The 19,507-nt window shown below is 39.8% G+C and overlaps 5 protein-coding genes and 1 pseudogene across 8 annotated transcripts in view; 3 read left to right on the top strand and 3 right to left on the bottom strand.

Annotated features, from left to right (window-relative positions):
- LOC104810702 overlaps positions 1–4,001 on the bottom strand; it is an 11,403-nt gene extending 7,402 nt beyond the window's left edge. The window contains exon 1 of one of the 2 annotated variants that reach the window (XR_002024061.1): positions 3,831–4,001. The gene's annotated coding sequence lies outside the window, so the exon portion shown is untranslated. The remainder of the gene's footprint in view (positions 1–3,830) is intronic. The other variant, XR_002024060.1, reaches the window with a different exon arrangement.
- A 257-nt stretch (positions 4,002–4,258) lies between these two features.
- Positions 4,259–5,690, bottom strand: LOC104810701 (annotated as a pseudogene).
- Positions 5,691–6,346: 656 nt separating this feature from the next.
- LOC104810700 lies at positions 6,347–7,766 on the top strand. Its single transcript, XM_010537063.1, has 5 exons — positions 6,347–6,417; positions 6,493–6,626; positions 7,100–7,190; positions 7,285–7,411; positions 7,487–7,766. Exons 2-5 carry the CDS (start codon positions 6,496–6,498, stop codon positions 7,678–7,680), a joined length of 543 nt encoding a protein of 180 aa, XP_010535365.1. The 5' UTR covers positions 6,347–6,417; positions 6,493–6,495; the 3' UTR covers positions 7,681–7,766.
- Positions 7,767–8,941: 1,175 nt separating this feature from the next.
- LOC104810699 (transcription factor HY5) lies at positions 8,942–11,029 on the top strand. 2 transcript variants are annotated; one of them, XM_010537061.1, is made up of 6 exons: positions 8,942–9,022; positions 9,128–9,447; positions 9,546–9,636; positions 9,850–9,976; positions 10,080–10,313; positions 10,843–11,029. In XM_010537061.1, the coding sequence occupies exons 2-5, from the start codon at positions 9,146–9,148 to the stop codon at positions 10,307–10,309; spliced, it is 750 nt and encodes a 249-aa protein (XP_010535363.1). In that variant the 5' UTR covers positions 8,942–9,022; positions 9,128–9,145; the 3' UTR covers positions 10,310–10,313; positions 10,843–11,029. The 2 variants fall into 2 exon arrangements, with proteins under 2 accessions (XP_010535363.1, XP_010535364.1); XM_010537062.2 differs by lacking the exon at positions 10,843–11,029 and having other exon boundaries at positions 10,139–10,261.
- A 1,026-nt stretch (positions 11,030–12,055) lies between these two features.
- LOC104810697 (ETO1-like protein 2) lies at positions 12,056–15,974 on the top strand. Of its 2 annotated transcripts, XM_010537058.2 has the most exons (5): positions 12,449–14,403; positions 14,486–14,777; positions 14,874–15,183; positions 15,267–15,514; positions 15,884–15,974. In XM_010537058.2, the coding sequence occupies exons 1-4, from the start codon at positions 12,449–12,451 to the stop codon at positions 15,503–15,505; spliced, it is 2,796 nt and encodes a 931-aa protein (XP_010535360.1). In that variant the 3' UTR covers positions 15,506–15,514; positions 15,884–15,974. The 2 variants fall into 2 exon arrangements, with proteins under 2 accessions (XP_010535359.1, XP_010535360.1); XM_010537057.2 differs by lacking the exon at positions 15,884–15,974 and having other exon boundaries at positions 12,056–14,403; positions 15,267–15,726.
- On the bottom strand, positions 15,814–19,015 carry LOC104810698 (protein MALE DISCOVERER 1-like). Its single transcript, XM_010537059.1, has 9 exons — positions 18,827–19,015; positions 18,605–18,749; positions 18,189–18,260; positions 17,955–18,101; positions 17,479–17,876; positions 17,213–17,403; positions 16,963–17,095; positions 16,473–16,889; positions 15,814–16,091 (listed from the first exon to the last, which is right to left on the bottom strand). The coding sequence occupies exons 1-9, from the start codon at positions 18,945–18,947 to the stop codon at positions 15,940–15,942; spliced, it is 1,776 nt and encodes a 591-aa protein (XP_010535361.1). The 5' UTR covers positions 18,948–19,015; the 3' UTR covers positions 15,814–15,939.
- Positions 19,016–19,507: the final 492 nt, after the last annotated feature.

The raw sequence follows: 19,507 nt of genomic DNA, 5'->3' as shown, positions 1-19,507 counted from the left end.
ATTGCGACGGAATATTCTGTCGCAATCCGTCGCAATTTTTATTTTCCGTCGCAAATCATCTATTTCTTTGTTGTGACAGAATTATCCGTAGCAAATTGCGACGGATTTTGCGACGGATAATTTTTTTCCACGTTCTGTCGTAAAATTGTCACATTCCGTCGCAATTTTCTGTGCGACGGAAATTTCTGTCGCAAATTCCGTCGCTATATGCAGGTTTTTTTGTAGTGTTCATAGGGTAGTTTGACGACGTCTTTCGTGAGGAGGTTGGACTTCCACCTTCGTTGGGTCTAACCCTAGGACTTGAGTTGACAATGGAACGAAAGACGGAGGCCAAGAAGTACTCAATCAGTCAATCGTCGGAAGCATTCCCCGCCTTTTGATGGCAGGGAAACCGAGGAGACTTTTCTCGATTTTCACCTTGAGGACAAGGTGAAACTTATTAGGGGGAGATTTGATAGAAACCTGCGTTCTTCAAACAAGAACTAAGGAGTTAAGTTAATTAGTTTTATCTAGTATATGGAAGAAACAGGGGTATTATTGGTAATGTACATCTAGGGGGAAAAAACCCTAATGACATTAGCCAATTTTGATTTGTGTATAAGGGGAAAACCCCTTGATTTTGAAAGGTATCAAGAAAATACCTGATCAAAGAATTGGAGGGAGGGAAACCTCAAATTATGAAGAATTGGCCAGAACTGAAAAATGTCAAAGGAGTTGAAGGGATTTTTTGGTTTGACAGAATACTATAGACGTTTTGTGCAACATTATGGGTCAATTGCGAGACCGTCAATAGATTTGTTGAAGAAAGACGGATTTCATTGGTCAAGTAGTCAAGTACTATATCGGTAGCATTTCAACAGCTGAAACATGCTATGATATCTGTTCCAGATTTTATTTTACCAGATTTTCATGATTTTGTGGTTGAAGATAATGTATCCAGGTTAGGAATTGGAGGTGTGTTTATGTAGAAACAAAGACTAATAGCTTATTACAGTTATGGTTTATCGGGGAGAGAGATTAAAAACCAGTTTACGAAAGGGTTTGTGGCATTGTCTCGAGCATGCAATGTTACATATAGTTTTCAGAAGTTGGCAACTTGGTATTATGGTTCATTTGTGGCATTGTCTCGAGCATGCAGTGTTACATATAGTTTGAAATTGTTGGAGGACGCGAGAGTTCACCAGTGTTTCATGTATCTTAGCTTAAAAAGGCTTTGGGGAGTGAATTTCAACAAACACCAATTCCAAAACAATAGAAGGATTTACCATTCCATGAGTCGACTTGGAGACAGTTTTCGCGTTTTCACCTTGAGGACAAATTGAGACTTCAGGCGAAGGGTATTGATAGGGTGTCAGGATTATGTGAGGAAGGACAAAAAGGACAGTGGGGAAAGAGTCGACAGTTGTGATGACAAAGAAAAATGAAGAATCTACCAGGGATGTCGAGGAAAACAATTACTGCAGAATTACAGGTATGTTTCTATTGTTTTTGTGGTCTGTATGTTTGTGTACTTAGACTATTTTCTATTAGTAGTTGTAAGAGTTGGTTAGAGACATTAGAGGTTAGTTGCCAGCTCAACATTGAATGTTTTATAATTGAGCTGTATATAGTTGCATGTGTGGGTTAGTATGAGTTTTATGCTGGATTTTGGGTAAAAGATTGTAAGGGAAGAGAATTGGAGACCTCTCTCAAACCAAGCCTATCCAAACTGTACCTATTTTGGATATCAATATAGTATTCTTGTTGAAAATCAGAGATTGAGTTGCAGATGGTTAGAGTCCCATATCTGAAATATATGGAGACAATTGAGTGTATATAAGACCATGAGCACCTTCCCCAACAAGTTAGTTTTTATGGTGGGTTAGGGCCCAAATTGTATAATTTGGTATCAAAGCCCAACTCTCTCCGCACCAGTGGGCCTCTGATGAACTGTTATTATGTGGTCATTCAGTCGATTCGGCGCTAGATGAACGGTCGGGGTGCGACCGAGAAACTGCCAGCAACCGAATTTGTCCCAATGTCGTGGTCATCGTTGTTTAAAGGGGGCGGTATTATTAGAGTCCTACATCGGAGAGAGAGGGATTTGGGGACAATATGTAAAGAGGATCAAACCTCCACTCTTAAACTAGCTTTTGGGCTGAATTCTACTCACTGGGTTTGAGACTTAGTTGGACTCATTATGGATGAGTGGATTCTATCAATTTGGGACCTAACTCCACCACAAAAGCTAGCTTATTAGGGGATGGTGGCCATGGTCTATATACACTCAATTGTCCCCACATATTTCAGACGTGGGACTCTAACAATATCACTTCCTTTAGACAGCAATATCCATGCCGTTGGGGGCTTCTCGGCCGCTGGCGGCTACACAAGTGTGAATGCTCCTCTCTCGACCATCCCGCTAGAGTCGCATCGACCGCATGCCCACAAGATAACAGTCGTGACTCTGTCAGAGGCCCAACGGTGAGCAGAAAGTTGTGTTCTGATACCAAATGATACAATTGAGTTCACAACTCCACTACAAAATCTAACTTGTTAAGGGAGGATGTTGATGGTCTTATATACACTCAATTGTCCCCACATATTTCAGATATAGGACTCTAACACAGATCCTATCAGTCTGCCCAAATTGTCAACAAAATACTTGGCGTTGGTTTCGGCATTATAGCTAGGATCAATAATCTTAGCATGCACTTGTGCTGCTAACCTAAACTCTTCTTCTACCGCCTCCGTATCATGATCAAGCCCAAATCTCACTATCCGGTGACACTCAGATGCCACATCGGCAATTATAGAGTCCAAGAGATCCAAGAAAAGCTTAGAAGAAAGCTGCAAACAGAACTCAACAGCAAGAAGAAAGAAAACCCAGACCTAGTTTCCATGGAGAAGTAAACTCTGGAAAGACTGAGAAGTGAGAAATGCCATAAAAAAAAGGAAGCTTCAGTAACTATTGAAAAGTTTACTCTCTTGAATTCACATAGGCACCTAGAATCACTGATAGGGGATAAAAGACCCACAACACGCAACACTAGTAGATCTTCTTTGTATTCCCTCAGACTACTCAACATTATCAAGCCTTTTCATTATTCAACACGACATATATCAGTAGCTCATCTATCTAATCTCACTTATCGACCAAAGACGCCCAAAACCATATTATGGAAGAAACTAGAAGATCAAAGCATAGACATTAGACCGACATGAGACAAGGCAGAAGAGAAGGGTGCAGACTACATAACGACTGAGACTCTATGACCTTGTCAATGATCCTAGGGCTATACTAAGTCAAGATTTAAGTAAGATAATTAGTAACTCTGTTCATGAACACATATGTACATAGGTAAACTGAGAATATGCAATGACACGAGAAGAAATACCTTAGTATCAGAAGATGTATCAACCTCTTTCGCCAGAGCCATTGATTCCAATAAAACCGGCACACTCAAGAAAAGATATATTGTGAAAATATCGCAAAATCTTCCAAAAAAAAAACTTGAAAGACGGAAAAAAAAGGGAATGAAGTAAATTTCAAAGATTCATGCGATGGGGAAGCGATCGCTCAAAAAAAAAAGAAAGAAGAGACAAGTTGGATTCATTTGAAGAATTCGTTCGGATCACAAACCCTAGGACACGCGAACTTTCAGAGAAATGCAAGAATTTGAACCAAAAATTCAAAAACAAGGACAATCACTCTCTCGCTTGTTCTACCAATGTCAGTTGTAAGTTTTCGTTACAGAAATCACACAAACACACGCACTTACTCTGTCTATATAAACAAGTTCAGAAATCAAAATCGCCATCGATACAAAAATAGAAACAAGAAAGCTTACGCAGAGCAATCGCAGTGGCGATGGGAGTTAGGTAGAGCGTTTCTTCGGATTCTGCAAGCATCATACAACTCAGAGAGAGAGGGAGCGCGGAAGAGTGAAGGGGGGGTTCTGGCATTTTGCGGTGCGGTTCCCCATGAAGGACCAATCATTAGACGCCGTGGCACCACACATCGGCTTCACGAAAACGACGAGCGTTTTAAATGCAGAACCGTAGAACGGCGTGGTGTTTATTTCCTTACGAAAATGATCGCACTGTATGTCGTCGTAGTTTGGGCTGAAGAGAGAAAAGTCCATTTTATTAAGGCCCATTTGAGGTCTTCAACCTCGTCCCATAGCTGATGCTGACAATTGTATATGACTGCCACTCCCAACTTGAAGGAAAATAACACATTTCTTTTTTTCTTTTTGATCAAAGGTTGTTTAACGATTTGTGTACATGATTGAAATTCGAGTCATAATATATTAAAAAAAACGTGATTTTATAGTTGGAAGTAGCTCTATGATCATGTGATTTTATGGCTGGTGCTGATAGCAAAGTTGCTGGAAGACAAACTCCCAAAGCCAAGTAGGGTTCCCACCACAAACATTTTCCAAATGGGCATACCTGAAGCAGGATAACAAAAGGACAAAAGACAAAACTAGAAGACGAGAGTAGCCAACAAGGCAGATGTTAAGGAAACAGTGAGATTGTCGTCTATTTGGGTGTGGATGGGGATTGATTCCACCACGGCCGACGCAATCGAGATTACCAAGAAACGGAGAATCATTCCCCAACCACCCTCCATGCAATTGAATGAAGCAAAGTAGTGCATGTACCTGTCACAGTTTCTCTTGTCATCAACAAGCAACTCAGTTCAATAGTTGTGATCTGAGGGAGAGCTACTTCTTACCCGAGGGAAGCTAAAAAAACCCTGCTGTTGCCATTGCAATGCTACCGGCTATTGATTTGTTTCTGTTGTAAGGAAGCTTCTCAGTTCCGAGCCGCCTTCCTACAATGTCAGCCATTCCTATAGGGAGGATTGGTAACACAAGGTATGATTCCTATATCTCAAGAAAGAACCGACATGTCGGAAGGATTCAGCTAACTGTGTACCATCTCCTGCACAAAGGTTGCATACAAGAGCAATCGCAGTCGGGGGCATCCTCCAGTACAACAAACAAGCTGAAGTGATTGCTAATGCGTAACAAAGTGGCCCCTTAAGCAGTTCCCTGTTGCCCAAGGCATCTACCAGTGTTTTGTGAAGTGGCAGAGAGAATGATTGATTATATACAATTCAGTTTACCTGCGGTCTCCGTATCGGCTTATGGACTTGATTGCTCCTTCATCGTGGTATACTCCAAGACCCAGTAGCAGCATCCGTATTATATTAACACCAGGGATAAGAGAAGCTAAAATTGCCCCACGAAGTCCAGAGCTGAAAATATGGGTACATGAAAGGGGATGAGGCAAAAGTTGCCCATAAAAACCATTTTCTTAGGGGGCATCATTACCTGAAGAGGGGCCAGCAAGTCATAAAAACTAGCCCGAAACTTATATGCACAAGCTTCCTGATGAGTTTCTGAAAACATGAAGAAGCGAAACTTGTAAACCAGTCAGAAATTAAGACATAAAGACAGAGGTGGGGACCTGGTCGAAGACGCGGAGCTTGCCCATCTCAGCCCGGAAGCGGAGGCATGCGAAGGCGATGGCGGTGGAGATTGCAGACGCCCACACATCCGACAGCACCTCATTTCCCGGAAACATGACAGTCTGATTGCTACTAGTATAAAGTCTTCTTTTTTGTGTCAATACTTTAGGGACTAAATCGTGCACGATTCATTCATTCTACACAAACTTTATTTACTATTTAATTCCGAAATATATTTTATATCAAAAACCTTTAAAAAAAATTGGAGTCAAATAAAATGAACATCACGAGGTGGGCTATAAGATGGCCCCATCCCATTTATTGTTTGTTTTAATTGGGCCGCCAACTTCCCTTGCTTCTAAAAGAGACGGACGCGATTTTTGTAACTTTCATACGGCCTAATTTGTTTTTTTTTTAGCGTTTTGAATGGAAGAGACTTTTCGAATTTTTAATTTTTTTTAAAAAAATTGACAATTAATTTTAAAATATTTTTTCTAAAAATTTGAAAAATTATTTTCATAAAAAGTGTATTAAAAACTTTAAAACTCCTTTTGTGTTAAAAAAAAACAAAAATTAAAAATAAAAAATATTACCATTTAAACCTTAATCTACCTGGCGAATAATAATAATAATAAATATTATCATTATTGGAATTTCGTGAGAATGTAATATTATATCTCGTATAAACCACAACGTGAAGTAGATACACATACATGCATCTATTTGCATATGTGTAGATACACTCATTTAATTTAATTTTATTTTTGGACGGTTTTCCTTTTAATACAATCCAATATTTGGTAAATTTGTACAAAACCAGATTCCAATTGACAATTCCAATAAATATCCATTTTCAACAGATATGCCCCCATTTTTTTACCAAAAAAAATGACAGAAAGCGGGTTGATCAGAGAACACAGATTGCACCCAACACTCTCATCTCCATCGCTCGGGCAAATGTATTCCATTCTTTTATGCATTATTCGCCACCCTTTGTACAAAATATAATCATAAGGTTTCTCGATTATTTGCAGGACATGGGAAGCCAAGGTCACGAGATGACGAATTCCAATGTGTTGTTTCGTGCATTTTCTGGATCATCGGAAGAACTGTCTCATGCCAGCGGAGAAGACAAAACTCAGATTAAGAAGGATCAAAAACCTATCCGGTAAATTTCATATATCTACATTCATTTTTCTAATACTCATGTGATTGGTCTGATCAAGATAGTTTAGTTAATTAGTATCTAAAAATGTACATATGATTATTAATTAAATCAAATGGCAAAACGCGTCGTATCGACCATATTATTATTATAAAATACAATACGCTGCATGTAGTAATATTTATCTGTTTATTTGATCGATTGCCATCAAGGTAAATCCTATTTTCTCGCGTCATATACATCTACCGATCGATATAAAAGTATAATGAAAATCAATTAATTTTTATCAAAATGTGATGAAACATAGTTCAATTGTAGTTTTCAGATATTAAAAAGCAATAAGGATTAATTATGATTTAAGAGTAGAGGTAAAAAAACAAATATGCATGTGGTGATATTTGGCCAAATATAATCTGTAGTGTACTTATTTCTGTCCAAACTAATCGTTAATATTTATGGGCTACCGAGAAAATCAGTGCGATGACGAGCAAGGAGTACTCCAAAAACTATCGGAGCAAACAGTTCCAAAAGGTGGCGAAACTCGAAGCAGAAGCCAAATCTCTCCAGGTAAATATTATTATGTCGTATATCCTCTCCTAATCGCATGGCACATATAAGATTATATGTACATACATACATACGTATATATAAAAAAAAACAGGCGGAAATAGTGGCAAAACGTCCAGCGATCAAGTGCAAGGAGGAAGAGAACTTGATGTTACGGGCTGAGAATGATATGATGAGGCAGAAGCTATCTCAATGTTCTTCCCAGCTCATGCACAAACAAGGTGTCCTTCGTATCTTGGGATTAATAAGATTCGGTTTGAACATAGAGATGATATTCAATGGATGTAAACCTGCAGCGGAATACAGAGCACTGAAGGAGGAGATAGAAAGGATGAAGAAGAACATAGCAAGCAGCATTATAGGGTGCCCGGGGGTTCTGAACAACTTAGACTCCACGACCATCCAGCTCCTTCGATTCTCTCTCCTGCGCCAATCTGGACCCTCCACCACCGATCCACCCCCTCCCCTTCTCCATCAACCCTTTCCTTGATTCCTTCCTTCCTTACATTGTAATAGTTAATGAACTCCCGAATATAACAATGTTCTCTAGAATTTCAGAGTATTTCTCTAGAGTGATATTTATTTCAAATTATTATTAGCTTCTAAATAGTATCGTTAACAAAACATATATATGGCTTTAATTTGGAGAATAAATTTTCTTTGATATATATATATATATATGTGTGTGTGTGTTAAAGTACCCTTATTTCATAAACATAAGCCTCATATATATACCTTTGTAACTTTTTTTTTCTTCTAAACTAATCAAGGATTAATGATACCACACCACCACATCTTTTTTTATTACTTTGATTTTGCAAAATCTCCCTCTCTCTCTCTATATATATATATGTATATATTCTGTTATGTTCAAAGTGACATATACCCCTTCATTTGCATTCAAATCACACTGTATTTATTCAAGATTTTATTGGATTCGCACATAAATTAGCAATCATTTATTTGTATATTTCTTTCCTTTTAAAATGAATTAATTATTGAAAATTCATTATCCAACAGTCAATTCAATTAAATAAGCTAGCACACCGTAGATCATCATCATCATCGCCACACCATCATCGTTGTTGTTTGTTGTCGTTCTTTTTAGTTATTATAAAATTAATTAGCGAATGAAATAAGTATTACACAAGTTCATGTCAACTCAATAAATTTTTTTTTGGGTTTAATATCCAATTAAAAATTTTATTGGCATTTCACGTCAAAATAAATTTGTTTACTTCAACAACTGTTATTTAATATAAATCACACTTTCAAATTTATATATTATTAAAATCTACTTCAAATATTGTTTTTATAATATAACTATGTCACGCTGTATTTTGTTCTATTAGTCATCAAGAGACATTTGCAAGTTTTACTATTCCAACGTTCCACAGTTCCATTTTATTATTTTATATTGATAGATGTATTCCTTATATCCGTATTCCCATATTTGCAATTAATATTCCTTATATCCAAGTTTTATTATTATTAGACTATAGTACTATTTTCTATATTTGTCATTGATTCATCATACCATTCGCCACCAAAATATTGCAGTTTTTGTTTTTTTTCATCTAAATCACCTGGCTCATGCTTGTTGTTATCCATGAAAACGCGGGGTATTTATGTGCATTTCGTAGAGCTCGGGAAAAAAAAAACTGAGAATAAATGTCCAGATTAAGAAAAGAAGCTGGAATATCCTCGTGTGTACCACCTAACACTACTCCCATCCCAAGGGCAACATTGGAATTTTATCAGTATACTTTCTGTATATAATAAAACCAGGGCATATACGCAAGAGCCATTGTCTCGTCTGTCTCTCAACCCATGTATGTACTTACCTTCATGTCCATCCATTGCCGCATCGGATGATGTCGCACTGTATATTCTTGTTATATAGTTATCTGATTTTTATTTTCTCGTTTGATAAGCAGCTGATGAGATAGATCGAGATGGAGGAGAATGATAATAATAAAAGCAACGGGGAAGAGCAAGGCATGTTCCTGACTTTGGCATCGCCGAGCATGCCGGTGCCTTTGGCTCCAAAGTCGTTCCAAGTGTGGCGTGAGACGACGCCTCCTCCCCAGCCCTCCGATTCGAATCTGACGGTCCTCGTCGACTCCTCCGCCGACGACGGCGGTGAGAGTTCCGGTCCGAAGAAATTAGGTTTCATCAACTATGAAGTCGAACCTGGTCTCACCATTCGCTTACGTCACAACATCGATTACGACATGGATCCTAGGAAGCTCAAACGGTATTAATCAGCCTTGTCTTGATTACTTATAGATCTACGGTACATTTATTCTCAAATACTTGTGCGCAACAATACATATAATTTTTTCTCTTCTGTAGTGTAATTTCGAACCGTGTGTCGGCCCAGAAGTCTAGGATCAAGAAGCTTCAATACGTTGCTGATTTAGAGAAGAAACACAAGGAGCTTGAGGTAAGTGTGAGATATATATTATGATAATGCATATCTAAGTATATGAATTTGCGTATATTAATTGGGATACATATGTATGTTCTGATTTCCCCTAATTTTACCAGTTCGATGAATATAGATATGTTACGTTTTAATATGCATGTGTATAATGTTTTCACTTAATATATAAAATATGCAATCGTAAGCTCTTAATTTGTGGGTACGTACGCACAGATGCAGGTGGCGGTGCTTCGTCCGCAAGTTGCAACGGCGAGAGAGCATAAGCGGTTTGCCGAAATGGAGCAAAGGGATCTGAATCTGCGTATCGCTGCTTGCAATGAACATTATCGACGAACTGAGGGTACCAAAAAACACATAAGAAATGCAATATGTAGTGATCATGAGTTTTACTACGTACATTTATAACGATGTAATCTGTTTTTATATATATAAATGTTTGATAGCCGAAATAGAGGCGAAAAAGGTAGAGTTCACAAGGCTGATGAGGAAATTGGCATTACAGCAACAGGAGAGAGGATATGATGAAGGGGGAGGAAATGAAATGGTTTGGGGAAACGGGTTATCACAGCCTTTTGACCCTAACCAGAACCTGAATGAACCTTCTGCTGCTGCTCTCATGATCCCGTATTCCCTGCTTCATCCCGATATCAACATGCCCCCACCAAGGCCTTAATTAGGTGAATGATCTTCATCCTTTATGCACGGTTTAGTTTTATGATAAATTACATTATATATATATATATATAGTGGGAGTGGGTTCAGGATGGTTAGGTTCCTTGATAGCAGCTCGTGTTTTTGTTAGTCAAAGGTCTGATAGAACCAAAAATGTTTTGCTTTTCACATTTAGGTGTAGGAAAATGCCATTTTTTGCACTCGTTTTTATGTAAACACAACGGCTATATTATATATACACGTTGATAATTAGAATCAATGATTGGCATGCAAACACTACTGCACTGCCCTTTGGCTTTGTCCTATTTGCCCTCAGCTTTTCAAAACTTCCCCCCTTTCTTACGTTCTCGTTAACCCATTCAACACTGTATACGCACGCATTCATTATGTATAATGAAACATTACATACATATATGATGATAGATATATAGATATTTATAAATGTAAATATACAGATTATAATACCGATTTATGCATGCATATATGTACAATGACAATTGTGTGCCCTCATTCTTGTTCTTTCGGTTGGATCAGCATCGAGAAGAAAAGGAACAAAAAGCAAAGCCCAAACTCTCTCGATCTCGTTTGGATGATGTACTGTCAAGACTCGAGATGGATTCGGCACATTTCTACCTTGTTCTTTTTTATTTGGAGTCTACCTTTTTTTTATAATGTCATTTGTTGTCATTGATACCCAATTCGCATAATAATAATAATAATAATTAACAGCACAAGTAAAATAAGTTTTTCTATTGGGCTTGACTTCATACTCTGTTAGTTGGGCTTTTACTCGTAGCTTACAAGTTTTTGAAATTGGGGAATAAGCCCAATATTATCCCACCCAGCCTCTCTTGCCCGTTTGTTGACTTCGTGTCGTTTTAGCCTTGCCCGTGATTAGAGTCGTACAGACAAGTTTCAGATTCTGTCACATGGGCACGTGACCACACGTCTCTCCCTGTAAATTTTCTCCTCCTAAACCACAAGGTTCTTATATATAATATATATTGCATATACATCTTTGTATTATAGTTTATGGACAAAATTTGAATTAATAATGTTCACCTAACCCTCAATTATTTGCCATCTCTCTCTCTCTTTTTTTTAAAAAAAAATTTAAAAAGAGCATTGGCATGTGTTTTCCAGATGTGTGGAGAGAACAATTCACCGATAGTTTTCTCTTATTGTTTTCCATTTAATATGTAATGAATAAAGTCTGATTAGATTTGTCGGTCCATATCCATGATTAGACACTTCATCTCAGCAGCTAAAACTAGACAATAGCTTTCACAGAGTTGAAAACATTCGTAATTGCCAAAACCTTTGAAATATACGAGTGTTCTGGATAATGAGTGAATGAAAAAGACGAGTAAGGATGGGTCAAGTAGAGATCTGGCTTCACTTCCTTTGCTTTTCCTTTAATCAAAACTGATTTAAATTTACCAAAAAAACCCAAGGTTTTGATAAAGTCAACGATAAAAAGGAAAGAATCATGTGATGACACTAGTCGTATGAACCATGACGTGAGAGTTGATAATGCAGTGGGTGATGAAAATTTCAACCAAACCGGGATTGGGGTTCGAACCGGAGGTCTGACACGTGGCCAATCATTGGAGTTGGCTCACTTGTTCCGCTAAACACCGAAAGCGAAAAAGCCATGGAAGAGGTCCCCTGTTGTTCTCACTATATGCATATATGTAGAGAAAAATAGCTCTGATGAGAATCTTCGCCATCACTAAAAAAAAAAAAAAAAAAAAAAGGGCCACTTTTCTTTGGTTTTCCCGAGGAAGTAAAACATCCCACCTCCTCTTCTCTATTGACCGACCGTGGAGGCTCCAGAGACAGGGAAGGGTGTCTGAGCCTCCATTTCCCAACTGTCAACTTTCTTTCCTTTTCTCGCTGAACAAACACATCCTTATCTGCTGACTCCATTTCCTATCCTTTTGCACAATAAGCCTCTCGCCTGGTTTGAAAATCGCTACAAACGCTCAGACAGTCCCCCCTTTCCCTCGACATTTATCCCCTAATTTATGAATCTGAGGTGACTGACAATATCCGTTTCTAATCCAAGACCCTTCCTTTTATTTATTTGTATCCCTGGAATCTCATTTCAACCTCTCGCCAAGCTCCATGTGATTGCAGAATGCGTAATCTGAAGCTCTTAGAGAAATTTAAGAGCACTCAAATTCACGCCTTGAATTCCCAAGACTCATCCTCTAGCGGCACTAATGGCAGCCCTCGATTCAAATTTCTAGGTCACTCAATATCCAAGAAAACCACTCCAACACCAGCCTCTCGGGTTCTTCTTCCCTATGGGTTCCCGACCACAGACCTCCTTGAGCCTCCGTTGGACTCTTTCCTCAAACCCATCGATTTGGTGGAGACATTATCAAATCTCTTCCGGAGAATTGAGTCCAGTTCCGAATCTGAAAAGTCGATGTTGTACGTCGAGCAGTACGCTGCTCTTCGAGGGCTCGGCGATGCTAAGCTATCGCGTAGATGTCTGCTCAACTCTAGGCAACACGCCATCGACGTCCCCTGTAAGGTTATTTTATCTGCTTGGTTGAGATTCGAGAGGAGAGAACACGAACTCGTGGGCGTTAAATCCTTGGACTGTAACGGGTTTGTTCTCGAATGCCCGAGTGATAGTTTAATTCATGGTTATGATATGAATCGAGTCAACGAGCACTGCAAATGCCATGTAGCATATAATGAAGGCTCTGGTGAAGTCTTGGAGGCTGAAGAATTTGAGGAGATTTTGAGTGTGGAGGAGGACTGCGACATTTTGTTCAGTGTTGGTCCAGCGGAGGTCAAGTGTGTTAGGTCCCGTATCGCTGCACTTTCTCAGCCTTTTGAGGCGATGTTGTACGGCTCTTTCATGGAATCAAGAACTTCCCGGATCGATTTCTCGGAGAATAGCGTTTCAGTGGAGGCGGTGAGGGCATTGAACGTATACAGTAGGATTCAAAGGGTGGATCTGTTTCGAGCTGAAACTGTCTTGGAGCTGCTTGGATTAGCTACTAAGTTCTGTTGTGACGATCTCAAGTCTGCTTGTGACGCTCGTCTGGCTTCCTCGGTTGATAACATCCATAAAGCTTTAGACTTCATAGACTATGCATTGGAGGAACGTGCACAACTTCTTGTATCTGCTTGCTTGCAGGCAATTCTGCGACAGCTTCCTCAGTCTCTCTATAATCCCAGAGTGACGAGACTCTTCTGCAGTTTGGAAGCAAAAGAACAATTAGCTGTTCTGGGCTCGAACGCTTTGTTCTTGTTGTACTACTTCCTTAGCCAAGTTGGCATTGAGGAGAATTTAGCCACTGGCACATTATTGATTCTGCTCGAGAGAATGAGAGATTTCTCGGGCGGGAACTGGCAAAAGGCCCTAGCTTTGCATCAAATCGGCTGTGTTCTGCTTCAGAGAAAGGATTACAAAGATGCCCAATTTCATTTCAGATTAGCTTCAAGCTTGGGTCATATCTATTCACTGGCTGGCGTTGCAAGAACTGAGTATAAACAAGGCCAGAGATACTCAGCGTACAAGCTAATGACCCATCTCCTCTCTAATCACAAACGACATGGGTGGATGTATCAGGAGAGGTCGTTGTACAATGTCGAGAACGAGAAACTAAATGACCTGGCAGCTGCAACTGAGCTCGACCCAACTTTGACCTTTCCTTACAAGTACAGGGCAGTGATGAAATTTGAAGAGAAGCAGGTTAAAGAAGCCATTGCAGAGATAGACAGGATCATAAGATTTAAGCTGACACCAGACTGTCTAGAACTGAGGGCTTGGCTATACTCAGCCAGTGGTGACCATGGCAGTTGTTTGAGAGATATTAGGGCACTCTTGTGTCTGGAACCGAACTGCGTTGTGTTTGGTGGAAGAGTGAGGGGAGATGAGATGGTCGAAGTTCTAACTAGACGTCACATCAAGCAACAGGAGGAGGAGCAGAGTGATGGGGATTGTTGGGTGAGGCTTTACGATAGCTGGTCGGCTGTAGATGATATCGGGTCATTGGCCGTTGTTCAACAAATGCTTCAGAGTGATCCCAAGAAAAACTTCCTGAGGTTTAGACAGTCTCTTCTTCTCCTAAGGTAATAAGAGGTTTTCAAGTTGTTGGGGAGTTGCGATCTAATTATTTGTTCAGTGTTTGACAATGTGTGACATATCTTCCAGATTGAATTGCCAGAGAGCTGCGTTGAGGTGTCTACGTCTGGCAAGGAACCTCGCTGCTTCTGAGGCAGAGAAGTTTGTATATGAAGGTTGGATGTTATATGACATGGGTCATGTCGATGCAGCTCTCGATAAAGCCGAGAAGGCCATCTCGATTCAGCGTTCTTTTGAAGCGTTTTTCCTTAAAGCTTATGTGCTGGCAGACAAGAACCTCGATCCGGTGGAGACCTCTTCTGTTATTCATATTCTAGAGGAAGCTCTCAAGTGTCCTTCAGACGGGCTACGCAAAGGACAGGTGACAGAAACTTTTTCCCATTTCTTTCTGTACTAGAAAGTAGAAATCAACTGCCAAGAGCCTCTATTCACATAAATTGTTCTTTGTGATTTCAAGGCTCTGAACAATCTCGGAAGCATCTATATAGATTGTGGGAAGCTAGATCAGGCCGAAGCTGCATATATGAATGCTTTGGACATCAAACACACGCGTGCACATCAAGGGCTTGCGCGTGTTTATTTTCTGAAGAACCAACGTAAAGCTGCATATGAAGAGATGACAAAGCTGATTGAGAAGGCATGTAACAAAGCCTCGGCATACGAGAAACGGTCGGAGTACTGTGAACGCGACAGAGCCAAAGAGGATCTTGACATGGCCACATCACACGACCCTCTCAGAACCTACCCTTACAGATACAGAGCTGCTGGTAAAATCCCTCTTCTTTTCATGGAAAAGAGAACTCCTGAATATAACATAACATATGAATGGTGGCGAATATGATTTGTACAGTAATGATGGATGACCAGAAAGAGAGGGAAGCAGTGGAAGAGCTATCAAAGGCGATAGCATTCAGACCGGAATTGCAAACACTGCATCTGCGGGCAGCGTTCTATGAGGCCATGGGGAAGCTGTCTTTGGCTGCTCAAGACTGTGAAGCTGCTCTTTGTTTGGACCCTAACCACAGTGATACGCTCCATCTCTACTACAGATCCAAGACTCAAGCTTGTCTTGACATACAAGATCAATAGATATCTCAGGTATATCTATACGGATTTTTCCTCATACATATCTCAACTCTGTATCTTGATCTAAACCAAAAAAAAATGGAAAAGAATTTGCTGTCAAACACTGGACTTTCCTTCTCCAGTATCTCCGTTGTTCTTGTACAAATGTTGTAAAGAACTCTGCCGTCTATGGGATGTTTGAGTTTGCCTCCCTTAATTATTTCTCTCCACTTCTTCTTTTCGTATATGTTTAGATTCGTATCTGTGTTGTTTGTGCTATGATCCTTTTTTTTTATCACTCGGTATTTTTTTTATAAATCTTCGGTGGAAAATTATACACAATCTGATATATGGTGCAGAAGATGATATCATAGCTTTACATCGTATTTTGTGTATCTACAGAGAATTTCTAAGCAGAAACACCAGGAAGACGGCCCCTTTTCTCCTCTTCCTCCGCTTTAGCTTCCTTCAGTGGATGTAATCTCCAGCTCCGCCCACCATGATGGTGACAGCCTTGGCATCGCTCTGTCGGGAAATATGCCGGTGATCTCTTTCAACTTAGCGGCAACCTCCCTCAATGTTGGCCGCTGGCTCGGGTATGGATTCAAACCAATCAAATTTGGTATCAGAGCACGTCTTTGATCAACAACGGCGAAGAACAATAGTCAGAAATTGGAGCAATTGGAGGAACAATAGCCAAAAACTGGAGCAATTGGAGGAGATAGTGAATGAACATTTGGAAAGATTGAGGCGAGAATGGTGGATTTTCGAACATCAATGGCGAAAATGCAGAAGGAATGTTTGAAGATGCACTTGATGGAGAAAATGTTGGTTGAGTTGAGTGAGTTGATGAAATCGGATCGGGAGCGACAAGATTATGAGGTTCAATCACCGAAAATGTCGCTGCAACAGGCACCAATCGAAAAATCGTCGATTAAGCCAGTTGATATTTTGCAGTCATCATCTGCAATCAGATCGGTGGAGCGTTCAGATGATGATGTTGTTGACACGAATTCAAATGCGAGATTTGTCGGAAATATTGCAACAAAATTGAGGAGTTCTCTCGCGGGCATGCTTCCAAGAGAGAGAGAATCAGAGTCCGGGATCTTCCCAGTCAAGATCTCGAATAGAATGGAAGCAAAGCAGTAGACGTTGCCCGGGGGATCGAGGAGTGGGAGTTCCAGAAGATTCCGGCTTGAAGAACCTTCTTTGGATGGAGAAATGGAGTTGAGGAAAGTGAAGTCAGAGACTTTGGCGGCGTTGTCTTCGGACAAGTAGACAGAAGAGGAGTCTAAGTTGGTGTGCAAGATGGGATCGGGATTTAGGCTGTGCATGTGTTCGAGACAACAGGCGATGCCCATTGCTATTCTGAGTCTTGTCGACCAGTCCAAGTGGTCCATGTGTTGTGCTGCGCACCGAAAGAAGAATCAAATGCGAAGTCTTTGTTTGAATTGGTGTAAATTAAGATGAAGAGGTCTCACCGTGCAAATGCTCAAAGAGGGAACCGTTAGGAGCATACTCGAAAACCATCATTCTGGAGAATGGCTCGTCTTCTTGGCAATATCCGACCAAATTCAGAAAGTTCTTGTGATTCACTTTAGACAGCGTATCTATCTGCGAGAAAAAAAAAAACCAAAATAGCAGCAGCAGATTTCTTTGTTTAGATAGCAAATGATTTCCTTCCTTAAGAATGAGACACGGAGTTGAATTGCAGTTTACTTGTTGGAATACCTTTTCTTTGAACTGTGTCTCCAGATTCGAGGACCAATCTTCACGAGATCCTACAGCCAGAGATACAACAGAAATTTCAGCCCCACTGGACAAAGTTCCTTTATAAATAGTGCCGTCAGAGAAGGAGCCGATGATGTTGCTGAAATCTTCGCAGGCTGCTTGTAGTTCTGATAGCTTCAGTTTGGGGACAGCTACACCAAGATATGTGCTTTCGGTAAGGCCACAACAATGAATAATGATGTGGGGAAAAAGGCTTAGTCTTTTACCAGTTATAAGTGATGCTTGAAGCTGCCCACTTATTCCGGTGGCCCATGGCTTGATTGAAACCTTGTGGTTCCGGAAAAGGAGAAGGACGATGACGGCTACAGAGATTGAGAATAGTCCCACGAGAACGCCCACTGTGATATAAAGCTTGTTAGCTGGCTTACTCTTGTCTTTGAGAACACTGGGAAATGGAGGTGGAGGTGGAGGTGGAAGGGGAGTTTGTGCAGGGACATCTTTAGCAGGTGAGGAAGGTGGAGGAGGAGTCTGTCCAGGCGGTGGCGGTGGAGAAATTCTCTGGGAAGATGCCTGAGGTGAGGGTGGTGCCGCCTGGAAGAAGGGGTCAAGGTTTGGTGGAGTGAACTGAAGCAGCCTGCGCGGCCTGGCTGAATCTTTCCCTTTCCTGTTTTATGTTTGTAAGAAACATGAGATGCTGCATTTGTTTTTTTTTTTTTGTAAAAAAAAAAGATGAGAAACTTACAGAGTAATAATAAGCTCTGGAGGGTTGTGGAACATGAAGGGCAATGGTTCACTCAAGTTATTGTGACCCAAATCCAAGAGCTCCAGCTCCGGCAATTCCGTAATCTCTTTAGGCACATCTCCGGAGAATGAATTGTTTCTCAGCATTCTTCAAAACAGTTTGCACACCTTTGAGAACAGCATCCCACAATATGAACCAAGGAAGCACCATTGGAAGTTGTAACTCGATACTTACAGAGATTTCAAGTGTAGCAGCTTCCCAAGTTCGGGAGCCAGTGTCCCTTTGAGATAAAGATCTTTCAGGTTTCTGCAATGGCGCACACACACAAACAAAAAAAAGATGTCTCACTGAAACTCAGACATCAAACCAAACCCACTATTGAAAATTTCGCTGTAAAAATACAAAATTTTACTGGGGCCACTAATTTTGACTTTGGAGCTAACATTAAACCTAATGCAGAGAATCCAAACCAGGTCTTGACCAACATCATATGAACTGCTCATCTCGTCAAGTTCTACTTCCTGATTCTATACGGCTATGATGAATCTTGAATTTTTAAGCTATTACACGAAACAAAAAAAAATCGTAGGAGGGATAAATCAATAAACGAGAGAGAGAGAGTGTGTGTGTTATGTAATATGACTACTTACAAGATCACGACTTTACCATCTGAACACTCGATGCCAGACCAAGAACAATGAAGATATTCTTGTCCTTCTCCTTCGGGATTCCAGTTCATCAGAGCTCCAAATGGGTCTCTCTCGATTCTCTCTTTGAATTTCATAAGAGCCAAAGCTTCAAACACATGAAAACGGTTTAAGGATTTCGAAAAGCACATGATCAAAGAGAGAAGACAAACATCAAGAAACTACCTTCGGTGTTCGAACAGAGACAGAAGTGGAGATGCGCAAGGAGATGAAACAATAGGAAGGGGATGGAGAATGAAGGTCGGAGCTTTGCCGGATCGTATCTCCGCCGTCGATGGGATGCCATTAAGAAGAACTTTGGCCGTTGAATTTCGCTCTTCCTCGTGAATATGTAGAGAGGGAAAAGTAGGAGCAGTTGAGGTGGTCGTAAGACCAATCTACGGCTGCTGCTCTATTATTATTATTATTATTATTATTATTATTATTATTATTATTATTATTATTATTATTATTATTATTATTATTATTATTATTATTATTATTATTATTATTGTTGTTGTTGTTATTTTTTGTTATTGTTATTATTATTATTATTATTGTTATTATTATTATTATTGTTGTTGTTGTTGTTGTTTAACTTAAAAGAATTAGACGTTATTCAATTTATCTAATGGACCAATATATGAATATTAGATATATTACTTGCATTGCATCTTGTTGCACTTCAATTTTTTTGTTTAGTGATGTAATCGCGGAGATTAATATAACTATAACACAAGTATTATTAAGACCTCCATGCGGAACTTCTCGACTCAGTAAACGCTGACCACCTTTATTTTTTTTTAATTTCGATTTCTCTAATCAAATAACATGAGATTATTAATTTGACGCTTTCGTATCAAATTA

The sequence above is a fragment of the Tarenaya hassleriana genome, unplaced genomic scaffold, assembly GCF_000463585.1.
Source record: "Tarenaya hassleriana unplaced genomic scaffold, ASM46358v1 Cleome19, whole genome shotgun sequence".
Lineage (NCBI taxonomy): Eukaryota > Viridiplantae > Streptophyta > Magnoliopsida > Brassicales > Cleomaceae > Tarenaya > Tarenaya hassleriana.
This window is presented reverse-complemented; position numbering and strand designations above follow the sequence as displayed.

Bases quoted from the DNA above. Each gene is read 5' to 3' on its own strand.
- LOC104810700 (XM_010537063.1), top strand. From the start codon at position 6,496: ATGGGAAGCCAAGGTCACGAGATGACGAATTCCAATGTGTTGTTTCGT. The intron at 6,627-7,099 runs GTAAATTTCATA...CGAGAAAATCAG, and splicing joins AAGGATCAAAAACCTATCCG to TGCGATGACGAGCAAGGAGT. The intron at 7,412-7,486 runs GTGTCCTTCGTA...GTAAACCTGCAG, and splicing joins CCAGCTCATGCACAAACAAG to CGGAATACAGAGCACTGAAG.
- LOC104810699 (XM_010537061.1), top strand. From the start codon at position 9,146: ATGGAGGAGAATGATAATAATAAAAGCAACGGGGAAGAGCAAGGCATG. The intron at 9,448-9,545 runs GTATTAATCAGC...TCTCTTCTGTAG, and splicing joins GATCCTAGGAAGCTCAAACG to TGTAATTTCGAACCGTGTGT. The intron at 9,977-10,079 runs GTACCAAAAAAC...AATGTTTGATAG, and splicing joins ACATTATCGACGAACTGAGG to CCGAAATAGAGGCGAAAAAG.
- LOC104810697 (XM_010537058.2), top strand. From the start codon at position 12,449: ATGCGTAATCTGAAGCTCTTAGAGAAATTTAAGAGCACTCAAATTCAC. The intron at 14,404-14,485 runs GTAATAAGAGGT...CATATCTTCCAG, and splicing joins CAGTCTCTTCTTCTCCTAAG to ATTGAATTGCCAGAGAGCTG. The intron at 15,184-15,266 runs GTAAAATCCCTC...TGATTTGTACAG, and splicing joins TTACAGATACAGAGCTGCTG to TAATGATGGATGACCAGAAA.
- LOC104810698 (XM_010537059.1), bottom strand. From the start codon at position 18,947: ATGGCATCCCATCGACGGCGGAGATACGATCCGGCAAAGCTCCGACCT. The intron at 17,877-17,954 runs GTAAGTTTCTCA...AACATAAAACAG, and splicing joins CCAGAGCTTATTATTACTCT to GAAAGGGAAAGATTCAGCCA. The intron at 17,096-17,212 runs GTATTCCAACAA...TTTTTCTCGCAG, and splicing joins AGACACAGTTCAAAGAAAAG to ATAGATACGCTGTCTAAAGT.